General features: G+C 30.8%; 3 protein-coding genes across 10 annotated transcripts in view; 1 reads left to right on the top strand and 2 right to left on the bottom strand.

The window, feature by feature from the left end:
- Nucleotides 1-26,736, bottom strand: part of LOC134835614 (inositol hexakisphosphate and diphosphoinositol-pentakisphosphate kinase) — a 42,904-nt gene that overhangs the window by 9,940 nt on the left and 6,228 nt on the right. For 7 of the 8 annotated variants that reach the window (XM_063850505.1, XM_063850506.1, XM_063850510.1 and 4 more), the window contains exons 6-9: nucleotides 26,187-26,287; nucleotides 25,740-25,970; nucleotides 23,747-24,807; nucleotides 22,197-22,307 (exon numbers count right to left, since the gene is read on the bottom strand). In XM_063850505.1, coding sequence (XP_063706575.1) covers nucleotides 22,197-22,307; nucleotides 23,747-24,807; nucleotides 25,740-25,970; nucleotides 26,187-26,287 — 1,504 coding nt within the window. The remainder of the gene's footprint in view (nucleotides 1-22,196; nucleotides 22,308-23,746; nucleotides 24,808-25,739; nucleotides 25,971-26,186; nucleotides 26,288-26,736) is intronic. The other variant, XM_063850507.1, reaches the window with a different exon arrangement.
- LOC134835617 (putative phosphatidate phosphatase) lies at nucleotides 1,797-3,002 on the top strand. The gene has a single exon (XM_063850515.1). It carries the CDS (start codon nucleotides 1,826-1,828, stop codon nucleotides 2,759-2,761), a length of 936 nt encoding a protein of 311 aa, XP_063706585.1. The 5' UTR covers nucleotides 1,797-1,825; the 3' UTR covers nucleotides 2,762-3,002.
- Nucleotides 6,875-12,631, bottom strand: LOC134835616 (integrin alpha-PS2). The gene has a single exon (XM_063850514.1). It carries the CDS (start codon nucleotides 11,992-11,994, stop codon nucleotides 8,011-8,013), a length of 3,984 nt encoding a protein of 1,327 aa, XP_063706584.1. The 5' UTR covers nucleotides 11,995-12,631; the 3' UTR covers nucleotides 6,875-8,010.

Genomic DNA, 26,736 nt, shown 5'->3' with positions numbered 1-26,736 from the left:
AAAAAAAATAAATGCGTATTTATGAAGGAATTTCTAAAGGAAATGCTTCCTGAGAGATTTGAAAAAAGCTAAAAATAGAAAAAATGATTCATAAAAACAATCAAAATCAGCAAAAATTATCTTGAGAGGAAGAAGTTACATGTCATCGATGTCGTCATTCGTTTTTTTTTTCTTTAATCAGTACAAATTGAAATTTGTTCAACATCTAAAAAACAAATGTGTGTGGCGATTGACATGAATGACAAAAAAGTGAGTTTTTTTCTAACAATAAATAATAATCTTGGGCTATGTTTGTGTTTTTTGATGGACTTTGACGAAATTATTAGTCATATAAATTATATATTTTTTTGAAATTTAAAAAAAAAATATTTATTTCCATATAGAGCAGATTTTTCTATTTTTAAAGCATTTTTAAATATTTTTTTTTAAATTTTACTTTTTTTAATTTTATTTTTTTTTAATTTTTTTTTAATTCTACTGTTTTTAAAATATTATTATTTTATTTAAAAATAATTTTTTTTTTAATTTTAATTTTTTTTTAAATTATTTCTTGGTTAAGTTATTTTTATTCATTGAAAATGTTTTTTTTACATTTTTTTAAAATAATTTTTAAATTTTTTTAAATCAATTTTTTTAATTATTTAAAAAAAAATCTTATATATTTTTTTTATATTTTTATCTAACTTAGGTCGATCTTATTTTTGTCTAACTTTTTGTGCTTCGCCTAATTTAAAATAATTAATAAAAATAATTTCATGAAAAATTTATTTTATTTATTTATAAAATTTATATTGATTTTGCCTTAAAAAAAAGTTGAAACTAAGCACTTGTGGAAAAAACTATACGTTCTCGAGCATATGTTCCATGGAGAAAAATGTTAGTTTTGACTCAAAGAAGGTTTATCGCGAAAAAAAATTAAAAAATCTGACATTTTTTAAATTTTTTTTTTAATAAATAATTCAAGATTCTATTAAAAATATTCAGTTTCGAAAATTTTTATATCAAAATTAATAATATTTTTTAATTAATATTTTTAAGATTTTTTTTGAAATATTTTTTATAAAAATTAATTAAAAATTTTTCTCTTTCATTTTTGATAAATTCAGAATTTTTTAAATAAAAATTAATTATAATTACCAAAAAATTTCAAAAAATATGTTAAATATTAAACTTAATTTTATTAAATTTTTATAATAATTATTTGATTTTTTTTTTCTTATCAAATTTTCTCGTTTTTTAAATAAATAATATTTTAATTCACTCATTTTGTATGAAATATTACTTTAAAAAAATAATTAAAATTTATCTTCTAATATTAAATAAAAAATTTGGGAGAAAAATTTCAAAATAAATTTACAACGGAATAATTTTTCAAAAAATTTTTCAATTTTTTTTAAATATTTTTTTAAATTATTTTTTATTAATTTTTTAAAAAATTTCATTACATTTTATATAAATTCAGAATTTTTGAATATTTTTTTTCATGAATTTATTTTTTTTCTACGCAATTTGATAAAAAAAAACAACTCATAAAAGTTCATAAACCCCAAAATTATCTCTCTTATCAAGTGCACTTCAAAATAACTCTCACCGTAGACAATAACTTAGCAATAAAATAATAAAAAAAAATCCGTGACCAAGTCAACATTTGCAAAATTACACTTTAATTACATACAAGAAATCTGATTAAGCAACAGACTTGTTTATATTTTTTTTCACAAATCTCATCTATCTTTCAGTGCAATCCACTGACTTCTTTCAGTTCACATCCAACTCTCACTTCGAACGGTAAAAAAAAATTTTTTTGCAATAAATTCTCCGAAGCATGATCAATAAAGACACACTTCGTCTCGTCTATCGGATTTCGCGCGATTTGATACTTGTCGCTTGTGCCGCCGCAGTTTACATCGGATTCAAAGTCGCCTTTAACGTTTTCGAATTTCGAAATAGGACCGGATTCTACTGTAGCGATCCAGATTTATGGTATCCGTACAAAGCATCGTCAGTTCCAACGAAAGTTTTGCTTTGGTATATTTGTACTTTGATCCCGATCGGAGTTTTTTTGGTTATCGAAGCAAAATGGAGCTCGGGCGGAATTGTGAGGTTTTTTAATTTTAATTTTCCGATCTGGATTCCGGCGACGTACAATCGGATGGTTCAATATGTCCTCGGATTTTACCTGCAAATGTCATTTATGCTGCTGCCGAAATTTTTTGATGCCCCACATTTCCTCAGACCGCATTTTATGGCAGTTTGTCAACCTCTGATCGGACCTCAGAACGTTTCTTGTGCGGAAATCACGAATCCCCATCAGTTTATCACGGATTACGAATGTCGAACGGATGCTGGATTTACAATTTCTCAAATCCAAAACGTTTATTTCACTTTTCCGAGTGGACATACAAGTTGCAGTTTCTATACCGCCGTTTATTTGGTCGTTTACCTCCAAAATCGCGTTCGTGCCAAAAGTTTCCGTGAACTAAAATTAATTTTGCAGTTCCTTTTACTGATAATGGCGACATCTGTGGGCATTACGCGTCTCCAAGATCATCACCATCATGGCGTCGATGTCATTTTTGGCGCCATTCTTGGATCAGGAATCGCCATTTTCGCAAATTTATCACTCCAAAAACTCTTTCCCACAGTTCGGGACGTCACGGGATTCACAAATCACGGAAGCGACGACCAGAATCACAATAATTTCGAGGGAATTGACATCCAGCGGCAACAAAATCCACAACAACAACAACGCTCGAAATGAGTTTTGAGGTTAATTTGGTATTCAGCACGGCAATATCCTACAACGACAACAGACAACGGGCATTATCTCATAATAATAATTGAAATGTTCTTTCTCTTCCTTTATTATTTTTTTTTTAAATCACACACGAACGGGCATTCCGTAAATAGAGACACACATAATTTATTTATTATTATTGATGTTCGACGCGCATTTTTGACGACGAGCGACGTGCTGTGAACTGTTAATTTTATGCTAATAAAAGTGAATACAAAATTTGAATTAATATATTGGTCATTATAACAATTATTTAATTAGCTTGTTGGGTTATCAATCTATTGCCGATGTACAGCGAATGACGATGCGATGATGAGGAATTTGTTGTACATCGTTTTTTTTTTTGTTTTGCCATTAATTGGTTTGATTGTGCGTTTCGTTCGGGTTTTATCAAGTGCTGTTTTGTAAGAAAAATGGACAAATTTTTTTTTCGAAAATTCGATTTTTTTTATCTTCAACAATTTTTTTTAAATAATTTAAAAATTTTTTTTTAAAATTTAAAAAAAAAATTTAATTATTTTTGAATTTTGCAAATAATTAACTTTGAATTTTCGAAAATAATTAAATTTGATTTCAAATTTCGAAAATTACAAATTATTATGAATATCCAAATTTTCAAAATATTTTTCAATTTCATTCTAAAATTTCGAGAATTAAGTCAGAATTAACTTTCGAAAATTATTGAAGAATAACAATTTTCGAAACTTTTCGAAACTTTATGAACTCATTTGAAAATTTTTTGAAAATTTGTAATTCATAACTCGAAAGTTTTAGAATATACTCAAATAATTTTCGAAAATCGAAAAAATTTTAAGTTTTTTCAAAATTCTTCTAAAAGTTTCGAAAATAGTTTAATTTGCTTCTTAGATTTTCGAAAACTGAAAATTATGAATAATTAAATTTTCGAAAGTTGTTTAAAAGGCTTCAAAATCTTTCGAAAAATAAATGCTGTGAATACCAAATTTTCGAAGATAGTCAAATAAGCTTTCAAATTTCAAAAACTGCTCAAATTACTTCAAAAATTTTCGAAATCAGCAATAATTCATATTTTATATTTAAAATATAATATTCATTATTTGCAGATTTCGAAAGTTTTTGAGTAGTTTTGAACAATTTTCGAAAACTGTTTGATTTGCAACTGTCAATTTTCGAAATTTTTTCAAATGGATTCTAAAATTTTCGAATTAATAATTTCAAATTTTCGAAAATTCGAAGTTCATTTTCGAAAATTTTACGATTTTCTGAATCTCAAATTTTCGAAATAACGTCAAAATAGGCTTTCAAATTTCAAATTTTTGACAAAACTACTTAAAATTTTTCGAAAAATTTAAATAAATATTTCGAAATTTAAAATATAAATTTTTGACAAATTTTCGTTTTTGTTCTAAAATTATTCGAAAATGATTTAATGAAATTATTTTCGAAAATACTTCAGAAGAAAAGTAAAATTTTCGAAAATGAACTTCGAATTTTCGAAAATTTGAAATTATTAACTCGAAAATTTTAGAATCCATTTGAAAATTTTTCGAAAATTGTTCAATTAACTTTAAAAATGTTCTAAAACTGCTTTAAACTACTCAAAATCTTTCGAAATTCGCAAATTATGAATATCAAATTTTCGAAAAATGTTCGTTCGGCTTCTTTTCAAATTTCGAAAATGGTTCAACAGGTTGCTTCATCTAAAAAAATATGTCATATTTTCTCACAAAATATCACTTAATGAAAAGATTTTTGTTTGTTTGTATTTATTTATACGAAGTAATTGGTTTTGATAGCGCAGAAAAGAACTGTGCTGTGAGGAAATACTCGTCTGTGACCTTTATTTCGACATTTCTAGGGCACCATTTCAGTCGCAATCACTGCTCAATTCTTCTTTTTTCGTTCCCATCCTCTCTAAATCTCATCAAATTGACACAAATTTGCGGTTTTCGCGCTCACTCATAAATATTTATTCAAGAGAGTGGCATCCAAAAATAAAACCGAACGAACATTATTAATAATAATAATAAATATTGCAAATATTCAAGTCAGTTCAGCACACATACAAGCAGAAAAGTTCTCGCGGCTCTTGATTAGAACCGGTTTCATAGATAAAAATTCAATATATTCATTTAACGAAAAAAAAAAATAAAATATCATCGGATCGCTGTCTTCTAAGCAGATCGAGCATTACCATATAAATATATGTAGAAGGCAGTAACGTGAGTCGTCATCGTCGTAAATATTTATTCAAAAAGTGTCTGAAACGTTCTCGCATTCGGTATAACAACGAGACAAGACAAGACCAATAACTGTAGTAACCAGATTAGTGCAATAATAACAACGAGCTGGCATGCGGAGTGTGTAGGCTTCTAATGTGGGACAATTTATAGTCATATTTGGTGCAATATTACCATTTGACGCGATAACTTTTACAATAACAGATCGAAATGTGTGCGTTTTGTGGTGCGGTAATTGGAGAATATTAGTGACGGATTGAATTTTATGGATTATGATGAATTACTTTTAATTCATTTTCGGAGAGATTTTGTATGAGAATCGACTTGGGTGTCCATTTTGAGGATTTTTGTTGTTTCTTTTTCATTTAAAAGCTAAAATTCGAAAATAAAAGTCATTCGAAAGTCAAATTTTGAAACTTGAAGTCATTGGAAAGTCAAAATTTGAAACTGGAAGTCATTGGAAAGTCAAAATTTGAAACTGGAAGTTATTGGAAAGTCAAAATTTGAAACTGGAAGTCATTGGAAAGCAAAATTTGAAACTGGAAGTCATTGGAAAGTCAAAATTTGAAACTGGAAGTCATTGGAAAGTCAAAATTTGAAACTGGAAGTCATTGGAAAGTCAAAATTTGAAACTGGAAGTCATTGGAAAGTCAAAATTTGAAACTGGAAGTCATTGGAAAGTCAAAATTTGAAACTGGAAGTCATTGGAAAGTCAAAATTTGAAACTGGAAGTCATTGGAAAGCAAAAATTTGAAATAAAAGAATAAGAAAAATTCCTAAAAACCCAATAAAAGTCTTCAAAAAACTTTTAAACCACTTTGATCAACCAACCTGATCATTTTTCAACTCTTAATAATTTCATCACAACTTTGTTATTGAAATCCGATCTAAAAATCATTCACTCGTGACGAAAAAAACAAAAGAGAATTTTTCTCAGTTTTACGTTTTAATTAAAATCATCAAATGACATCAACTACACATTATTATTAATAATTAAAATATTATTATTATCATTACAATTTATCAGTTAAAATTATTTTTAATGCGAAAACAAGTGAAAAATGAATGCAAAAATTCTATAATCAGACACTTTATCAAAAAAATTTCTTTTAATTAAATTTTAATTGTTGTTTGTTTTTGTCGTTTAACGCGTCAAAAGCAAAAATAAAGGGAGACATATTTTTCGTTAATTAATTTATTTATCAATTAAACTGAGTTCCTGAGAATCTTCAATAAGGCACATTTCTTTGTGAAACATTGCAAAAAATTCAAGCAAAATGACGTGATATGCCGTAAAGTTTTTTATTTGTTCAAACTTGATGAAAAGATTATTTCTGAGAACAAAAAAAAACTGAACGAAACTTAGCAACTATCATGCAACTTTTTATTTTTTTTTTTTATCGTTGTTTGTATTTTTATGAGTCATTAAATTTTGTCTAAACTATCGGTAGGAGATTTATCTGATTTTTTGCTGTAATGAGATGCGAGATGGTGACAAATATAAGAAAATTATTAATAAATATTGAAATTCGAGCGGAATAAATTATAGGAGGGTTTTGGTCATTTTCTGAGAATTTGAAGCAATTGTGACGAATTTGGATCAAATTTTTGTTTAAAATTTTTTCAAATAAATTTATGATTCTAAGGCAATTTTGAGTTCAAGCTACTAAAATTAAGAAGATTAAAATATTTATTTACGTTTAAAATATTAACAAGAAATTGCTAAAAAAATCTAAAAGTATCAAAACTGATATTTAATAAAAAAATTCTTAACTGTCAATTCAAAAATGAATCAATTAAAAATTTGAAATTCGCCTTTGCGCTAATTCAAAAACTCAAAATCCATAAATTTATAAAAAACCTTCAGTCAAAAATTTTGTTTAAGAATTTGTTTAATTTTATTCGTCAATTTTTAAAAAATTTCCGAAATTCGTAAATCGCCTTCTTGCTAATTCAAGTTTGAAACACTTTTAGTAATTGCATCTGCCTTAAACGCTCAATTCCATACAAAAAAATTAATTTTATGACTTAAATTCTTAAACTCTTCTATTTCCCCTTCTTTAAACTAAAGCGACCAAACGACTCGTGTCTCTTTTCTCGGTTGGCACTCAATTAACTAAAACAAACAACAAATATTTATCTATAGCAAAACATATGAGAATCATCTCTCCATGATGTTTTTAATATAATTTTCTTCTTTTTATCTTAAACTTGCAGCATCAACAGCAGCGTCTTCATTCTAAATATATTTACATTAAAACTTGCGTTGCATTCATTATATATTTTTTTATTATTATTTATTATCAATTATCTCATCTTTTTTCTTTATTTTTTTTCTTACATTTTTTTTTATTTATTAACTTTTACTTTTATTATTTATTATTTAATATTAATATTACACTAAAAATTAAGAGTTAGTGAGTTTCATCGACTAATAGAGCGACAGAAAGAGAGAGAAACAAGAATAACATTAATAAATATGACTTGACTTGTAAATATATATTTATTTATAGATAAGGCACCTATGGTTCGCATTTATCTCCATTGAAGAACAAATATTTTCAAATAATTAACATTCAAGTTTTTTTTTGTTTTTGCTCTTTTTAAGTATTAATAAGTTATTTGAAAGAAGATGAAAAAAATCCAAAATAAAATCTTTGGTTAGTCTAATTGTTATTAAATTTTTTTCTTGAAAATATTCGATTTTTTTCGACAGGTTTCGTTTTTTTTTATTTGTTTTTAATTACAAATCAGGGTATTTGTATGTAAAAAAATCGTCATTAAAATGTGTAACAAACGGGCGCGAGACAAGTTTTTTTTTCTCATAAAAAAATAATAAATTAATAGTTTAAATATCATTTCGGACATTTTTATAGCGATTTTTGTCACATATACATGCTCACAAGTTTTGTGTGTGGGCAAAAAAAAAAAATACTTCGTACGAATTTAAAAAAAAAAGTGCTAAAAGCTCGTTTTAACATTTAAATTGTTTGTTTAGAGATGTTCGTCATTGTGACCGTAAGCTGCCTTCTTGAGTGGCGTCGTTTCGGGCGATCTCGAGGGACGGTTTCGTTTGAAGAAGCCACATTTGTACAAAAGTAAGATGAGAAGTAAGAGTAGTAAGGTACCAGCGAGTGCTGCCAATATCACGACCCATAATGGGATAACGCCCTCTGTTGGCACAACCACTTCGCTCGCGGTATTGACAATTTCGTGCTTTTTAATGGGCTCGTTTTTGGGTCGATCGATATACGGGAGTTTTGTGACGCGACCAACTGCCATGGTCGAGAACGACACGGGATCTGTGGAGATTTGTTCGAGCGTTTTGATGACTAGACGTGTACGGAGTGCGATATAAGCGTCGTCGTTGTTTTCTAACGGACCAACGGTGCATTTGAACATGGCACATTTGAAGGCGGGCGTGCATTGAAGCGCTTCAGCGAGAGCGTTATCAACTTCACGCTTGACAAAGAGATGATAATGTTTGAGACCATCATCGTCGTCTTTGTCGTTCGTTTGAATTGTGTTTAAATTGAAGTTTTGTGTTCCAGCAACGCCATCTCGTGATCCGCTACTTCCACGAGTTCCCCATTGTGCGGAAGAACTTCCGTGACGCCCATCAGACGAAGAATGAGAAGAGTAATTACGACCTCCGCTGTATTCAGAACCGCTTGAGAATGTACGATCGTAAGAGCGAGAACTGCCATCGGAAGAACCTGAATGAGATCCTGACGAGGAGCCCCATGAGCCTCCGGAAGAATATGAAGCATCTCGTCCTTGAGCTCCTCCATAACTACCGGAAACGTATTGAGTACTTCCGCCGCCGCCTTCGTAACGAGGCCCGCCAACGCTTTGCCAACCAGATCCTGAAGAGGCTTGACTTCCGCCGCGATATGAACCTTGAGCTCCGCGAGATTGACTTCCAGATTCGTATTGGGAGCCTGAGCTGCTTCCGTAAGAGGCTTCACGATCATACGAGTTTGATGAACTTCCTGATCCGCGACTACTTTCATAACCTCCTCGTGAAGCACTTCCTTGAGAAGCTTCCCATCCGCTGAAACGAGAGCCTGAAGCTACAGGTCTCGATGTTGATGTCGTCGTAGTTGTTGTTGTTGGAGGAGGAATTCTCGGAGGAATTACATCCAAATTGTGTCCTCGACTTGCAGAGCTTGAGCTCCATTGAGATCTTTGTTGTTCAGCTCCTCCCAAGACACTTCCGCGAGAATAATCTTCGCCACTCGAGTACGAGGAAGAAGATGAAGATGACGTGAAATGTGTTTCATTTCGTCTTGTCTGATGTAAACGAGATGCCGTTGCACCTTCTGTACTGCGATATACGCCAGCACTCTCCAAATAACTCTTTTGAACAAGTGTTCGATCCAATTCGAGATTATACTCATTGATATGTGGGGCACGTTCGCACTTGATGTTACCATGTGTTTCGGGATCATTTAATAGATACACGAACGGCTTATTGTCTTGCGTTGCATATGGCCATAAAATGTACAATTCTGACTCTTGAATGCGTGATGGACCTGTATTTTGTATGTTATAAATGTGAACAGTTTGTGGTCCAATTTCTGCTTCGGTTGTAGCATTTTCGACAGCGAGATATTCCGTCGTGTTGTACTCGATTTTCGTTTCTGACGTGCCCGAAATAACTGAGGTACCGAAAATAGTTAAATTAGTTTCGATCCAGATTCCAATGTTCTTTTTGATGCGATTATTAAAGTCGGTTTGATCGAGTTCGGGATTCGTAGAGTTTACAATCATTTCCAAATCGTAGCTGGGAGCTTGTGTTGCTTCTTTTGTGGGTTGCAAAATGACATTGAAACGAACTTCGCGATTTTTGGGCAAGGGATTTCCAATGTCGCATTTTAGTGTGCCATTATTGTAAATTGAAGGAGCTGTGCAAGTAACAAGAGTTTTGTTTCCAATAGCTTCGGTTTTACGGAAATTCAAGGCTTGAGGAACATTCATGAAGAATCCAGCTTCGAAAGCATCTTCGCCGTGATTAGTAATTTCAACTTCTACTTTGAGATTGCTTTCAGAACCAAGCAAGAATTTGTCGACTGTATCGACGCGCAAACGCAAATCAGGGATACAAATGTTGTCTGGACCGCAATTCTTTTGGATGTTAATTGAATCGGTTTGCATTGTGCCGACGTTTAAGTCAAGGACAGGTTCAAGCGTTGCAGTAGGTTGACGTTGAGATGATGAATAAGGAGATTTAGGGAGATCGTATTTCATTTCGACTTCCAATGGGGTCAATTTATCACGAACATTAACGAGATAAACGCGTTCCGTGCGACATTCACGACGATTGCGATACAAGTGAATTGTGTTATTCAAAACATTTGTACCTTGGTAGTCTAAGAAGTTCAAACGAGGCGTTTTAGACTTTTTCGCATCCAACAACCATGATACGTTTATATCCAATTCTGGAGGTACATTTTTGCCGTGATACTTGATGCAAGAGTCAATTTGCGTACAAACGACTCGCGTATTTGATCGTGGCAAGAAACACTTGGCATTGTCCAACGAAATCAATTTATTTTCGGCAGAGAAACTGGTTGTTGCTTCAATTACGACGACGGGACGTGATCGGAATACCAAAACGCGATTTGATTCATATGCGCCTACCACGAGATCGGGGTAAGTATTGCCATCGAGATCGACGCCGCCCGAAAGTGAGAATCCAAAAGTCTTTAGGAAACGAGAATCGGCAATTGTTTCAGCATTTATGACTTGAGATGCCTTTTCACGTACTCCATCTTGCGATCCGTAGTAGATATAAACGCATCCGCGACCATTTTCGCCATCGTAGGGGGCTCCCACGGCAAAATCTTCATAACCATCGAGATTTACGTCTTTTAGTGTAGACAAAGCCAAACCGAAACGAGATTTTGATCGTAATCCGTCACGGAAATGTTGTCTTCCAAAGGTTTGAGATTCATCACGGCTTTGATAAAAGACGTAAATTCGACCAACTTCGTATTTCTCTTCATTATTGGGCTCTGTATGCATTGGAGCTCCTACAATTAAGTCATCTAAGTTGTCTCCATTGACATCGGCAACAGCAAGAGAGTATCCAAAGTACTCTCCGATTTGCTTGCCCGTGATGTTACGTTGATGATTCATGTTTTGCGAGAGAATGACGATTTTTCCAAGCAATCCAGCGCCGCGTGGCATACCCACAGCGACATCTTGCTCGCCATCTCCATTAAAGTCACCGGCAACACTCGAATACCCGAGATACGAATCGTCATCCGTACTTGGACTTTCTTTCGTCGCAAAACTTTGATCACGATGATTTCTTCCGTTATACGAATAAACCTGCCCTTGCCAATACCAACTGCCAGGAGCTCCAATAAACATGCGATCTCCTGTCTTTGTCACAGCAGCACTAAATCCAGCTTGGCACGATCCTTGTCGATGGTATCCCCATTGCGTCGTGCGACACGGCGAAATTTCATCGAAAGTCGTAAAGTTATTGTTCGTTACGAAGCACGTACCAACCGGTTCATGTCTCTCGGATTTGCGCGGCGAAAATCCGTGGAAAACGTAACGCGGAGCACACGCGATCAATGGTCCATTCATGCCAGCACTCGCGACGGTAGCGCCAAACCATTGATTGGATTTTGTGCTTTCTTGTACGTGACCGATCGCGTCAAATCTAACGGGCTGACACCGATTGTCGCCGTAAATTTCGCACCGATAAACGACACCGCCATTCCGGACGCCATCTTGATTACTTTGGGCTTTTGGCGCGCCAACAATGACCCATTTACGGACATTTTCCGCATGCAGGGCTACGCTGAAGCCAAACATGGAACTGGACTCGCCCTCATGTCGGATGTAATTTGTCGTTTCAATGTTAAATGCATTAATTTTGGTGATGACTTGACACGTTAGCAGCACTACGAACAGCAGGAATTTTAATGTACTTTTTGCCATTTTTGTATTTCTGATTATCATTCCTTTTCTAATTTCCTTTCATTTATAAAGTTAATATCCTTTGATTGTTATTTTTTTTTATTTTTGCTTTTAGGCACTTGCTTACACAATTTATGCTTCGTTTGTTTTTTTTTTTTTCGTTTCTTTTGTTTCTCTTTTTTTTTTTTTAATTCAATAAAACACAATTTAACTGTCTTGTCTTCGTCTCTTCTTATACAATTCCATTCAATTCACTTATTTTTACTTTTTCCTCTCGTTTAGTCGTGTTGTTGTTGCATTACGTTGATTTTCCTCCACTCTGCTGTCTATTTTTAGCAGATTTTTTTTTTAAAGATTTTCTCAACGAAGATGACTTCATACGCCAACTAGATGAAAAATCGTGCGTGATTTTTTCCGCAAATGGCAGTTCGAGGTTGTATTTTTCAATTTTCCGCAGGAAAAGTTGCAATTTTCATCGGAAAATGATCTAATCGGCAGCAATTGATGCCATTTGGTAGTGATTTAACGTAGCGAACGCGCGCGCGTAGGTTTCGTACTTCTTACGTATATACACGATACCGATGAAAAATATTAAGAAAAAAAAATTTTTAAATAAATTTTTTTTTAACCGTCTGTCACGACGCGCGAGATTCGAGTATTTCTTGATCCACACACGACGACTTACTTCACATGACTAATGTAACTTTTCGTTTCGGAGACATATGAATGGCAATTCTCTCTCTTGTTTTTTGTTCGACGTACGTTCGAAATGTAAACCTACAAGCGTGCATTTGTGTATGTGGCAGGGAAATCCTCTCTCTCACTGTTAATTTCTTGTGTATGTGACTCAAAGTGCACCAAAAACAAAACATATAAATAAACAGAGAACCGATTTATTATTAGAGCTGATGATAAACATGACAAATTTATAGTTACGACTCGTGTAGAAGACACTGTGGAAGTAGAAAACGTCTTGGTTCGATCTCTAAACAACATTCGGAGAGTAAGGTGTGAATTATGTGGGAGGAATGAATGATGATGTAAGGCATTTGAGTCACTTATGTTGTTTTTTAGATCAAAAAACGGTGAAACTTTTCCTCTAAACATTTTTTTTCATTTAAAACCAAAAAAAAAATCGAAGGTCAATGCACAAAAACTCATCAGCTGAGAAATTTGTTGGGTCACTCAACTCGTAAAACTAATCAATCAGTGTTAATCTGCCATAAAAAAAATCTTAAAAGTACTAAAAAAAATTTAAACCACAACCTTATCAGGTGTTAAGTCATTAATTTCGAGCGCTGCATTTCTTTTTTTACTCTTCTTCTTCTTCTTGTGCTGGTAGATTAACAAATCATCAAGTCAGTCTCATGTTTATAAGTGATCTGTTTCTGCTCTGACATGTTTATGAACCCTTTTTAATCGCTTCTTGTCTTTACTGTCTTAAGGTTGAGGATAGGAGAAAGAATTCTTTATGTTTATTCATTCAAATGGAAAAAGAAGTATTTAGAGAACAATTTTCTGATACATTTATGAACTTTAATTAATGGTTGAGATAAGAAATTTCTTTTGAAGTTTTTATGAAATGTTGTGAAAAATTTATGTTTCGTAATTTTTTTTTGTTTAATAAATTATTTTTTAATGAAAAATTATTTAAAAAGCAAAAAAAAATTAAAAAACAATTTTTAAGCAAAATTTTTGACAGCTGTCAATTTATTTAACTGTCAAAATTTTTTTTTATGAATTTTTACATTCAAATAATTTGACAGCTGTCAAAAATTTAGTTCAAAAATTAATTTCTAAATTTTTTTTTGGCTTAAAAATTCATATTTTTTTTTAGTTTTACTTAAAAAAATAAAAAAGCTTAAAATTCATCAAAAATTAAATTTTTTCAAAAATAAAAATTATAGTTGCCATATTGACAGATGTCAAATATTTAGGATTAATATTAATTTTCAGACACTTTTAAGCTCTAAATTTCATATTTTTTCTTAATTTTACTCAAAAGAGCTTAAAATTCATCAAAAAAGAAGATTTTACGAAAAAAAGTTACAGCTGTCATATTGACAGATGTCAAAAATTCCTTCCCAAGCTGAAATTTGAGATTTTTTGTCAAAGTTTATTTGAGTAAATACTTAAAAATTTTAAAAATTAAAAGATTTTTTTTTGTAATTTTTTAAAATTAAATTTAAAAAAAAAACAGCTTAATTTTTTTTTTGATAGAATGACAGCTGTCAAAAAAATTTTTAAATTCATTTTTTTTAAATTATTTTTTTTCAATTTTTTTATAAATTAAAAAAATTTCAAAAATTAAGAAAAAATTTCTCTGTTGAATGTTAAAAATTGCAAAAGAACAGTCTCGAAGAAATTTAAAAAATTTCAAAACGTCAAATTTGCACAAAAAAATGAATGCGGAATTAATCATAAAAAATTAAAAATAAAGACAAGAAGTCCCGACTTTTGACATGTTTGTTAACCAGCTTTATTACTTCAACCGATATGATGCGAATGATTAATCGGAACATCTATTTTAACAGCTGCAGATTCCAACCTGACCTATCATTAAAAAACGATCAAAGTGCAAGCATATTTTCATCATATCTTGACCTAAATTATAACGAAAATGTTGTATCGCGAGTATTTTTATGTTCAATTACCCTTGAAAACATTCTTCAGTGATTCCCATTATCGAATTGGTATCATTTTTATATTTCAAGCCGTTCCCTTTAACATTATTTTTTTGTTCAAGAGCTATTTACTTGTAGAAAAGTGTCTGGATTTCAACCAACTTGAACACATGTTGAGACCGGAAAATGTTTCAAAATAACAAAAACGGATCTGATCGCTTTTCGTAACAAATGACTAAGGAAAAAAGTAATTTTTAAAAATGAAAATGCGGAAAATCCACTTAAAGTTCACAATGATTTATGATAAATTGATGGAAAACGAAAAGTTCTGAGCCAGACAAATGTTTTCCATTGAAGAAACAGTCGATTTGTAAAAATAATAAAAATTTATGTAGTGGCACTTGATTTCTGTTCACTGAGCTTGTAAGAGCAGAATTTAACGAGTAAACGATGAAGTTTGCGAAAAAAAAGGAGAAAAATAGTAGACGGGCGACAAACGATTAAAATGTTTCGTCTGCCACTTTTTTTCTTTATTTTTGGACAAATCGCTTTGAAACTTTTTTCTACGGAAAAAACAGAACAATAAAATGGCAGAAAAATGTGAAATATCTTCTTGTGATTCTACTTCTTAAGTTGTTATTGTTACTTTTTTCATAACGTAGCATAAAAGTAACGTTTGTCTCAATTCATCTACATGACAATGATACGTTCGGTTGCATATTCTCGTTGTCGTTCGCTTTTTTTATACACTTGAATTTATAAATATTTGTTCAAATTTGTACATTCAAGTTTCCTGTTATGGGCAAAAATATGCTACCAGTAATGTATTGGGATTGATGATGTATCGATTATCGTCGTCGTCTTGTGTGTTGGTTGTGCGAGGAAAGATGATTGGGTCATCGGATTGATTTTGAATTTCGAATAGAAAACGGAGAATGGGAAGATGTGGAACAAAGATTACCGTTCGCGAGTCAAGTGTAAGATAAAAAACGTGAAGAAAATGAAAAAAAAAAAATTTCTTCGTAAAGACTTTTTACTTAAATTTTGACTTTGAAGGTTTTTGAAGGTTTAATTCTAAAGTTCAGTAAAAAAATCTGAGATTTTTTGAAATAAAATTACAATTCAAAAATAAGTTAAAAATCAACTAATTTTTAGCCTTTTTATAATATTTTGGGAAGAAATCTTAATATTTATGCAAAATTTAAAAAAAAAAATTCAAAATATTTTTTTTCAGTTGACTAAAGTGACTTTAGTTAAAAAAAAAATATTAATTAGAAAATATAAAAAAATAATAAATAAATCAAAATTAAATAAATTGAACAAAAATGTATAAAAAATTCAATAAATTTAAATTAGACAATTTTTTTTATAATTTTGTTTTTTAATATTTATTATTACTTTAATTTAAGTAAAAAAGATATATTTTGTCTCTAAAATTTAATAAATAATATTTTTTTTATTTAATTTTAATTTATTAATTTTTTTTTTTATTTTTTTGTTCAATTCATTTAATTTTAATTTATTATTATTTTTTAATTAATATTTTATTTTTTAAGTAAAAGTCACATTAATTAATTTAATTTAATTTTTTTAATTAATTTTATTAAATTTTTAAGTTAATAATTTTAATTTAAATTAAATTTATTTAATTTTCCTAAAAATAAATGAGAAGCCAAAAATTGAGAATCTGTCAAATTTTTAAAGCATTTTTTGACATTAAATAAAGAACTTTAAATTTTTTCAATTAGTATTAAACCTGCTATTTATCAAGAAATCACCTATCAAAACTCATCAAAATCTAAAATTCACTAACTCGAAAACCACAAAACTACATATCAATTACCCATATTCAATTCTTACTACAATTCGATCGTTTACAACCATACATTTCGCAATTATGTCATTTTATTCATGAGAACGAATATCAAATAACGTGTTGCCTTCACTTGCACTTTAATGCCAATTATCTTACAAATAAATAATCGAATGTACGAACGTCTTATGAATGAATGAATTTTCATCGTTCAAAGTTGCTCTTGTGAGGTTGAGTTGTGTTTACACGTCATTTCAATTATATATGCAGAATTAAAAAAAAAACGCAACTCTCAATGTAAACTTTTTGTTGTACGAACCGGCTGAACATATGGTAGTGCGGTGCTTTATTGCCCGTTTGCTTGAATGAATGATGTGTTTTAATTTTAAGTGCTTCGGAAGCAAATTGCAAATAATTTTTTATTTACACAAACTGTTAAGAAGTGCTAAAAGACCGACTTTAAAGCAACAGAACGTAAAAAATGTTTGAAAAAAAAAATAAAACAAGAGAAAAAAAATATTAAAAGAGAAACAAAGTCATTGTTTTAAATTTCTTTTTAAAAACAAAAAAAAAAAATATGTAAACTTATATGCGATTTCCTTTAATGGCATGGGCATGTTCAACTTTTTACTTTTTTTTTTGTTATTTTAAAATGTTTCTCCGTATCTCTTGCACAGACAATTGAACATGACATTTAAAACACATCGACATCACGATACTTATGTTTCGTTTTATTCTCTCAAGGGCCATGGTTCAAATGTCGTGTGTTACGAACAACGAGCATCTATAGACCTACGTGTAAGAAGCACAGATGCGTATTGCATTAAAATGCATAGAAAACGACGATCATATGGTTCGCATTCGTTCCACACACTCAATAGAGTCTAAATAGCAGTTCATAGAAGAACATATTGAGGCCACATGTTTATTGCATTAAAGTGATCTCCAGAATTTTTTTTTCTTCAATGAAAAATCTCTCGGTAAAAGTTTGAGTTGTCCAAAATCACGTCAAGGCATGTGGATGTCATGCCAAAAGAAAATAAAAGATAATTATCTTATCTCATTCATTTCTTGAGACGACGTTGTGAAGTAACTAATCCGACTTGATCCTCTCTCCCTTGTCACTTTTCGTAATTGCAATTTATTCATAAATAAATGGATTTTTTTTGCAACTGTCCTAAAGGCAAATATTTCAATTTACTTTCTGACAACATTCACGGTCCGATGGGTATCTATATTTACATTTAGTGCATGTCATTCTAAATGGCCCTAATACGTTATTTTAACACATTAACTTCAATTTTTACAAAGAAAACAAGAAACCGTAGTCACCCTTCTACTTTCGTTAAAGTTATGGATCAAATTGGACTTTATTGTTATTATTATTGTTTTGTGACTATGGCATGTGTTTTGTTGTTATTCATTGTGGATATAATGATGAACTTTAGCGTAAAATTATTAATGACAAAACTATATGGTTAGATATTTATTTATTGGAAGTAGGAATTTGATGTTCGGGTGGGTTGTGGATGTATGATGACATCCAAGTTGAAAGAGACAAATCTTTCATAGAATGAAATTTTCTTTCAAATTGAATTAGGTTTGTTGTTGTTGTATTTCTTTCCATCATTTACGATGATATTGCGACGGTTTTTTGGCTAGTTCGTTTAATATCACTTTTTCATATTCTTATTTCGTTTATCACATATTGCTTTGCCTTAACTTTAAAAATCTCTAAACTATCATAGTCTTTAATATCACAGTCATTTTGTTAAAATAATTCAATCCTTTATGCCACACAGAGTCGTATATTGCACTTCTTGGAGGTTTAAGCAAGATAGTTCAGGCTACTTCAGTGACAAATCTGTTATGTATTTAGTTCAAATCAGTTAGTTTTTTGCTTGAAAATGAACTTCAAGCGAAGTCGTTGGATTAACATTGAAACTGAACGTTTTCGATTAAATAGTTTTCAATTAAACTTGCTTGAATCTTCTTTGTAAATATTATATTAGGTTTGAAGATGCTCACTGCGGTCCGAAGACCTATTGTGATCAACTGATTTTTTTCCTCTTCTATATTAACTAAAAACAAGGATGTTTTACATCAATCTGACCTATCGCTTATGGTATACTTGGTCTAGTGAAAGGACGGGGACAAATAAAATTTTTAGGGACGACATTTAAATAATTTTTCTGTTCTCCTTCAAAAAACTGGCGATTATCGGAAGGGTGTCAATTCCATTAATTAATTGATGTTGAATGGTTAATCTTGTAAAATAGAGAAAATTATCTCGTTATCCATGCCTTGTTACGAGACTTGTTCATTAGATTTGTAGCTGCTTAAATTTGAAATTTATGGTTTCATAAGCTTTGTGTTTATAGTTGGTTTCCTCAAAGAAGTCATGCACTTCTTTAAAGTAAGATTGGATGAGTTGATGTCGTTCCTGTGAATTTGCCTTAAATGGAAATTTCGGAATTTTTTGATTTTTGCTTGCTGAGAGTTCAACAGTTTCGATAAGAATGAATGTTTTTTCTTTTTCATGAAAAACTCAAGAAAGTCAATGGTTGCTATAAAATTTTTTTACTTGTTGGAAAATTTTCTCATATAGAGGCTCTCACTTGGGCTTGATATTAATATTCGTTTCTCAGGTTCTAAAATATTTTTAGAAGATTTGGTTTCATTTAATAAAATTTCCTTAAAATTTCAATAAATTAAAATTGAAATAGACAAAGTTAAAAACTTACTAAAATTTCGTTTCTCTTCTAACATGGACCGCATCCTTCACGCAACTTATTATTAAATTACATATATCACCATCCTATTATTTATATTCCGTTTCGATTGTCTGCTGCTTTCAAGTTCAGCACAACGCATAAATGCATGACTTTTATTTTCTATGTAAAATGTGCCCCTATCGAATTCCTTTTTATTTAATTTGCTCATCCATCCGTTTGTTTTACCATTTCGCATAAGGCGCGGTTTTGAATTGCACTATAACGGCGCATCACAAAGCCAGCCGAAAATAAGTCAGTCAAAAATTCAATCACAAAAAATGATAAATGAGTTCACCTCCCACAAAATTACTAACAACAAAGTTACGGGAGGTCCTGTTTTCTTGTATTTAAAGGAAAATTTCTTTGATTTTTCGTCATTTTCGGTTGAGAAGCTTAAAGAAAAGCTTTTAGAAGTGAATTTAACTGTAAAGGTCATTTGAAGGACAACTTAAAAAATGCATCGAGAGCGTCGTCGATCATTCGCTCAAACGTGGGGCGAACGCTTGACGCCATTACGTAACTATTTTCTCCAAACGGATCTCCATGGATACAAATTCCTCGCTGAATCGAATCGAGTATTGCTTGAACGAGTTATCTGGACCGCAGTTATTTTAGGATTCACTTTCGGTTCAGCTTATACAATCGCCTCAAACTTGGCAAATTATTTCGAAGCACCGACCGCCATTTCGGAAATTCCCTCGAAGCGTAAAGTCGATGAGATTACGTTTCCAGCGGTTTCTATCTGTATGGCGAACCGCTTTAGCAAACGCAAGACTATGAAATTTGCTGAATTTATGTAAAAATAATTATTTTACCTCACAAAATCTTTTATAAAATAATTTTTCTTTTCAGATTTGCAAAGCAAAAAGAGTTAAATTTCGAATTTGGCACAAGTGTCGAAGAAATTCACGAAGAAATCAAAATTCTCGTTCATTTGATCGACTTTAGCGCTCCGCAGGACTCCGCGGGACTAGCTAAACTCCATAATGCACTGCGTTTAATCTTCAACGGGACATACCCCATAAGGCAAATTTTGGCTGAAATTCAGGTACCATGCAGTGACATCTTAGTTTTTTGTGCCTGGTTGGATAAGGAAGTCAATTGTTCGGAAGTTTTTGAGCCAAGACGATCTTATGCTGGAGATTGTTGCATTTTTAACTATATTCGACCATCAATTGAGGAATTGGCGTGAGTTTTTATCGATTTTTCTATGAATTTTTTTTTTTGAAAAATAATTTTTTAGGCGCGCACTTGAACTAGAAGAAGCTCCTTATGTCAGAAAAGCGAGAACAACTTTCTCAAATGCTGAATTAAAATTTCCTGGGCTTTCAGTTGTTGTTGATTACACTCCCGAGGACGATGTTATTACTCTGACAAACACTTTTGATACCTGTGTAAGTACTACTTATTGAACGAAACTGCTGTATAGCGAAAAAATGGTTGCTGTTTAACGAATTCTACGATTTGAGCAGGGTTTGATACAAAAAATGTGCATTGGGACAAAAATATTTAATGTAAATTGGGGCGAAATTTTTAAATGTGTTTTGGGTAAAAATTTACAATTATGCATTGGGTCAAAGATTTTAAATGTGCATTAGTTCAAAGTTTTTAAATCCGCTTTGGGTCAAAAATCTTGAATGTGCATTGGGACAAATATTTCAAAATGTCAACTGGGGCAAATTTTGACTGTTTAATACTTTAAAAAGTTAAAATATGCACTGGGATGAAAAATCCAGTTGTATAATGGGTTAATTTTGATATTCGCTATTACTGGATTTTTCATCCCAGTGCATATTTTAAGTATTATACACTCGAAATTTGTCCCAGTTGACCTTTTAAAATTTTTGTCCCAATGCACATTCAAGATTTTTGACCCAAAGCGGATTCAAAAACTTTGACCCAATGCATATTTAAAAATGTTTACCCAAAACACATTTAAAAATTTCGCCCCAGTTGAAATTTTAAAATTTTTACCCCAATTCACATTAAATATTTTTGTCCCAATGCACATTTTTTGTATCAAACCCTGCTCAAGTAAAAAAGTGTAAAAATCTTGTTTTGTAGATTCAAATTTTCAACAATAAAGACTTCCCAGACGTCACAAATGGCGCAATTCGCGAGGCTTTTGTCGCAATGGGAACTCAATCGTACATTCAGCTCTTTCCAAAGTACGTTAGAGCTGATGCCGAGCTCCGAAGTGTTCATTCAAGCATTCGTAATTGCGTTTTCGATGACGAAGTGACGGTTGTTCATAAAAGTTATTACACCTATGGGGAATGTATCCTCGCGTGTCGCCTAAGTGACATCATTCGCATGTGTGGATGCACGCCGCCATCGATGACTGTCCTTCATAATGCCACGTACTGCGATTTGGCGGATCTTTTGTGTCTTATTCGGTTTCACGGTAAAAATTTCCTTAATTTCCATTGAAAAATTTCTTAAAACTTAATTTTTTATAGAAAAATGGATAAATTCCGACACAAACACCTATGACTACACAATTCTCAACCCAAATTGCGTCGATTGCTATCCAACTTGCGATTATTTGCGATACGAAATTGAAACAACCGCCACCGTTATTCGTGAAGTCAGTTACATCGACGTTTTTGGGCGAGATCGACCTCCAGTTCGTGTCGATCCGACGCGTCAAAGTATCATTCACATCTACTACGGCGACAAATTTGTCAAAGAATTCGAGCAGAAAATGATTTCCACGTGGTATGATTTGCTCAGTAGCTTAGGAGGCATTGTAGCACTCATTACGGGAGGAAGTCTTATCAGTATTATGGAAGTTTTGTACTTGATAACCGGGAGATTTGGCGCTACGATCATCAAAAAATGCTTTCGAAGGATTCAGAAGCAAAGAGAAAGGAAATTGCGACAATTGAGAAAGGAGTTGATTGGAGATATTGACGGAGATTCGATGACGGAGGAGAATTCAACGCGTTCAGCATCGCCTTTAGCTCCGAAATTACAATTGGAGTTTGTTAATTAAGAAGATTTGAGAAAAATAAGAAATAATTTTGCACTTACCGGTAACTTTTCGAAGCGACTGTTGGTAGGGTAGAAATCATCTTCAGGCGTTGTGTCGTTTCGATCACTTTCTTCTTCAATTTTGTTCACAACGAGTTCTTCTTCGCCACTCTAAAGCACAAAAAAAATATGTGAAGAAATTCAAATATATTAAGTCACTATATTTTTTTCAGTTTTAATTTTTTGGCAGTTTTGAGTTATAAAATGATTAAAAATGATAAATTAGAGCCCTCTGACAAATTTTTACCCATTTGGAACAAGATTTGACAAAAATGGCTTTGACACAGTTTTTTTTTGCTCTTGATTTAGTTTTTAAAACAAAACTATGTCAAAGGAAAAATTTGTTTTCAGTTTCAATTTTTTAGCAGTTTTGAGTTATAAAATGATTAAAAATGATGAATTAGAGCCCTCTGACAAATTTCAATCCATTTGGAGCAAGATTTGACAAAAATGGCTTTGACACAGTTTTTGACACAGTTTTTTTGCTCTTGATTTAGTTTTTAAAACAAAACTATGTCAAAGAAAAAATTTTTTTCAGTTTCAATTTTTTGGCAGTTTTGAGTTATAAAATGATTAAAAATGATGAATTAGAGCCCTCTGACAAATTTCTATCCATTTGGAGCAAGATTTGACAAAAATTGCTTTGACACAGTTTTTGACACAGTTTTTTTGCTCTTGATTTAATTTTTAAAACAAAACTATGTCAAAGAAAAAAATTTTTTTCAGTTTCAATTTTTTGGCAGTTTTGAGTTATAAAATGATTAAAAATGATAAATTAGAGCCCTCTGACAAATTTCTATTCATTTGGAGCAAGATTTGACAAAAATGGCTTTGACACAGTTTTTGACACAGTTTTTTTGCTCTTGATTTAGTTTTTAAAACAAAACTATGTCAAAGAAAAAATTTTTTTTCAGTTTCAATTTTTTGGCAGTTTTAAGTTATAAAATGATTAAAAATGATAAATTAGAGCCCTCTGACAAATTTCTATTCATTTGGAGCAAGATTTGACAAAAATAGCTTTGACACAGTTTTTGACACAGTTTTTTTGCTCTTGATTTAGTTTTTAAAACAAAACTATGTCAAAGAAAAAAATTTGTTTCAGTTTCAATTTTTTGGCAGTTTTAAGTTATAAAATGATTAAAAATGATAAATTAGAGCCCTCTGACAAATTTCAATCCATTTGGAGCAAGATTTGACAAAAATAGCTTTGACACAGTTTTTGACACAGTTTTTTTGCTCTTGATTTAGTTTTTAAAACAAAACTATGTCAAAGAAAAAATTTTTTTCAGTTTCAATTTTTTGGCAGTTTTGAGTTATAAAATGATTAAAAATGATAAATTAGAGCCCTCTGACAAATTTCAATCCATTTGGAGCAAGATTTGACAAAAATTGCTTTGACACAGTTTTTGACAGTTTTTTTTTCTCTTGATTTAGTTTTTAAAACAAAACTATGTCAAAGAAAATTTTTTTTTTCAGTTTCAATTTTTTGGCAGTTTTGAGTTATAAAAAGATTAAAAATTGTTCTCAAAAAAAAAAAATCAAAAACTCACATTACTCTTCGACGTCACGGAATCATTTCTACTGTGCGGTCTAAACCCGGGTCCCGGCGGTAAATTTTTCTGCACGCAACAATTCACGCCCGGACTGAAATGCAACTCGATGTGAAATCTTTCGTCGCTGCACGGATTTTTATTGGGATCCTCATAGAGCATTATCACAATTTGCGACATGTAGTTCAGCTCGGAGACCATCGAGACATATTCCATGGCGCGTCGCCATTGTTCATCTGACGTCATATCCAGCAGCGGCCCGTGTCTCAAAACAGTCAGCAACGAATGAATGTGACTTTCGCTCGTGAAATATAATCGCGTTCGAACATGTCTTCCCGGCGACGAAACCCCCTGACTGTATTGCGGATTGAGCATGTTGACATTTTCCTCGCCCGCTGCTTCGCCAATGTTTCGTTGGAGGTCTGTGCGAATTTTTTTCAACAAAGGCGTGCAAATCCCTTGACCGATTGTCAGTTTTTCGGGGACTGTTAAGCCATATTCCTGCGGAATTACGATGTCAGCGAGATATTTGGCGTAAACGTACAATTCTTCGGCCTGATCGAATTGCAACGTGTGCTGGTTGTGTTGCAAATCGTACTTGATGCAGTCGTAAATGTCGGGAATTTTCGAGATGTCGTACTTATTTTTGCTGTAAAAGTCTTTTTCGATTTTGGACCAACGTCGCATCATCAGTTCCCACGTTTCGCCGTGATATAAAACGGCTTCCTTCGTTTTTGGGTCGTCCTTTTTGATTGTCACGATGGCGATGAGCGATTGAATTAGCGCATGGCAATGTGCGCAACATTTTACGGGATTTTTAACGTAATCTAACGCTTGGTTGATGCTGATCGAGTTGCCGGGATTGATTTGTTCGCGATCTTCTGCTGTGAATTCGCGGTCAGTTTGCATGAGTTCGTGTAATTTTGCTTTTGCCATGTTTTGGTATTTGCTGGATTCGCAATCGTTGTCAAGTAAGCCATTGGTGTTGGCACTTTTTACCATTTGCACTAAAATTGGCGTTAATTCCCCTTCGAGAGCGAGTAGGCCTTTGGCGAAAGCAGCTGAAAAAAATAATTTTTTATTAATTTTAAATTTTAATAATAATTTTAATAATTTTAATAATTTTAATAATTTTAATAATTTTAATAATTTTAATAATTTCAATAATTTATAATAATTTTTAATAATTTTAATTATTTTAATAATTTTAATAATTTTTAATAATTTTTAATAATTTTTAATAATTTTTAATAATTTTAATAATTTTAATAATTTTAATAATTTTAATAATTTTAATAATTTTAATAATTTTAATAATTTTAATAATTTTAATAATTTTAATAATTTTAATAATTTTAATTTTAATAATTTTAATAATTTTAATAATTTTAATAATTTTAATAATTTTAATAATTTTAATAATTTTAATAATTTTAATAATTTTAATAATTTTAATAATTTTAATAATTTTAATAATTTTAATAATTTTAATAATTTTAATAATTTTAATAATTTTAATAATTTTAATAATTTTAATAATTTTAATAATTTTAATAATTTTAATAATTTTAATAATTTTAATAATTTTAATAATTTTAATAATTTTAATAATTTTAATAATTTTAATAATTTTAATAATTTTAATAATTTTAATAATTTTAATAATTTTAATAATTTTAATAATTTTAATAATTTTAATAATTTTAATAATTTTAATAATTTTAATAATTTTAATAATTTTAATAATTTTAATAATTTTAATAATTTTAATAATTTTAATTTTTAATTTTTAATTTTTAATTTTAATTTTAATTTTAATTTTAATTTTAATTTTAATTTTAATTTTAATTTTAATTTTAATTTTAATTTTAATTTTAATTTTAATTTTAATTTTAATTTTAATTTTAATTTTAATTTTAATTTTAATTTTAATTTTAATTTTAATTTTAATTTTAATTTTATTTAATTTTAATTTAAAGAAAAAATTTCTTACCAGCAGTCATTTGAACGCGTCCCTCATCCGAAGCATAAATCTTCAAGTCATGTCGGAACGTCGAATGAAGTCGTAACAAGCCTAATCCGTCGCCTCCGAGACCCTTACTTTGCCCTCCCGGGTACATACAACGAAACATTCTTCCCAATTCTTCCGCTTGAATTCGTCCTGCGGGCGTTAATTCTCCTCCCCATTTCAAAATCAACACGAGAGATGGTTCTTTGGGTGTATCTAAAAAAAAATCCGCGAAAAAAATTAATTTTTGACTCAAAAAATCAAGTTTGGAAGAACATAAAGAGTTACAAATACAGAAAGGGATGCGAGAAGTCAACAAGCAACATGCGAGTGTGTGCAAGGAAATATTTAAAAGCGTGTGACACAATAATTAGCAAGTAGGAGTAATTTGGTTACGAGACACTTGTTTAGTTAAAGTCATCCCTAACGTACTGGAATGATTGTTACCATCATCAGAACTTGATCCGCGTGGGCGACCCTTTGGTTGGTATTTCATCTGTACTTTGCGATTTATGCCGGAAAAGTGACCGTACCTGTGAAAATTTTTAAAGAAAATTAATTAAAAATGTTAAAAAATTTTTATTTTGCATTTCGATTTTGAAGAATTTGATTTGACCCAATGCACATTTTGAAATGTCTGCCCAAGGCGAATTTTAGCGTAAATTAATTTTTTTGCCCAATGCACATTTAAAAATTTTTTCAATGAATATTTTTTTCTATTTGACCAAAAATCGATCAGATATCAATGGAAATCAACTTTAGAATGCATATTTATTAACTTTTAGCTTTGAAACCCATCAAAATTTGGTTGAAAAGTGACTTGAGAAAAAAAGTACGATTTTTGCTCCTCATATGATAAAATCGTACTTTTTTCTATTTGACCAAAAATCGATCAGATATCAATAGAAATCAACTTTAGAATGCATATTTATTAACTTTTAGCTTTGAAACCCATCAAAATTGACTTGAGAAAAAAAGTACG

The sequence above is a fragment of the Culicoides brevitarsis genome, chromosome 3, assembly GCF_036172545.1.
Source record: "Culicoides brevitarsis isolate CSIRO-B50_1 chromosome 3, AGI_CSIRO_Cbre_v1, whole genome shotgun sequence".
Classification (NCBI taxonomy): Eukaryota; Metazoa; Arthropoda; class Insecta; order Diptera; family Ceratopogonidae; genus Culicoides; species Culicoides brevitarsis.
The sequence above is the reverse complement of the archived record's forward strand: the minus strand, read 5'-3'. Positions and strand labels throughout refer to the sequence as shown.

Bases quoted from the DNA above. Each gene is read 5' to 3' on its own strand.
- LOC134835617 (XM_063850515.1), top strand. From the start codon at position 1,826: ATGATCAATAAAGACACACTTCGTCTCGTCTATCGGATTTCGCGCGAT.
- LOC134835616 (XM_063850514.1), bottom strand. From the start codon at position 11,994: ATGATAATCAGAAATACAAAAATGGCAAAAAGTACATTAAAATTCCTG.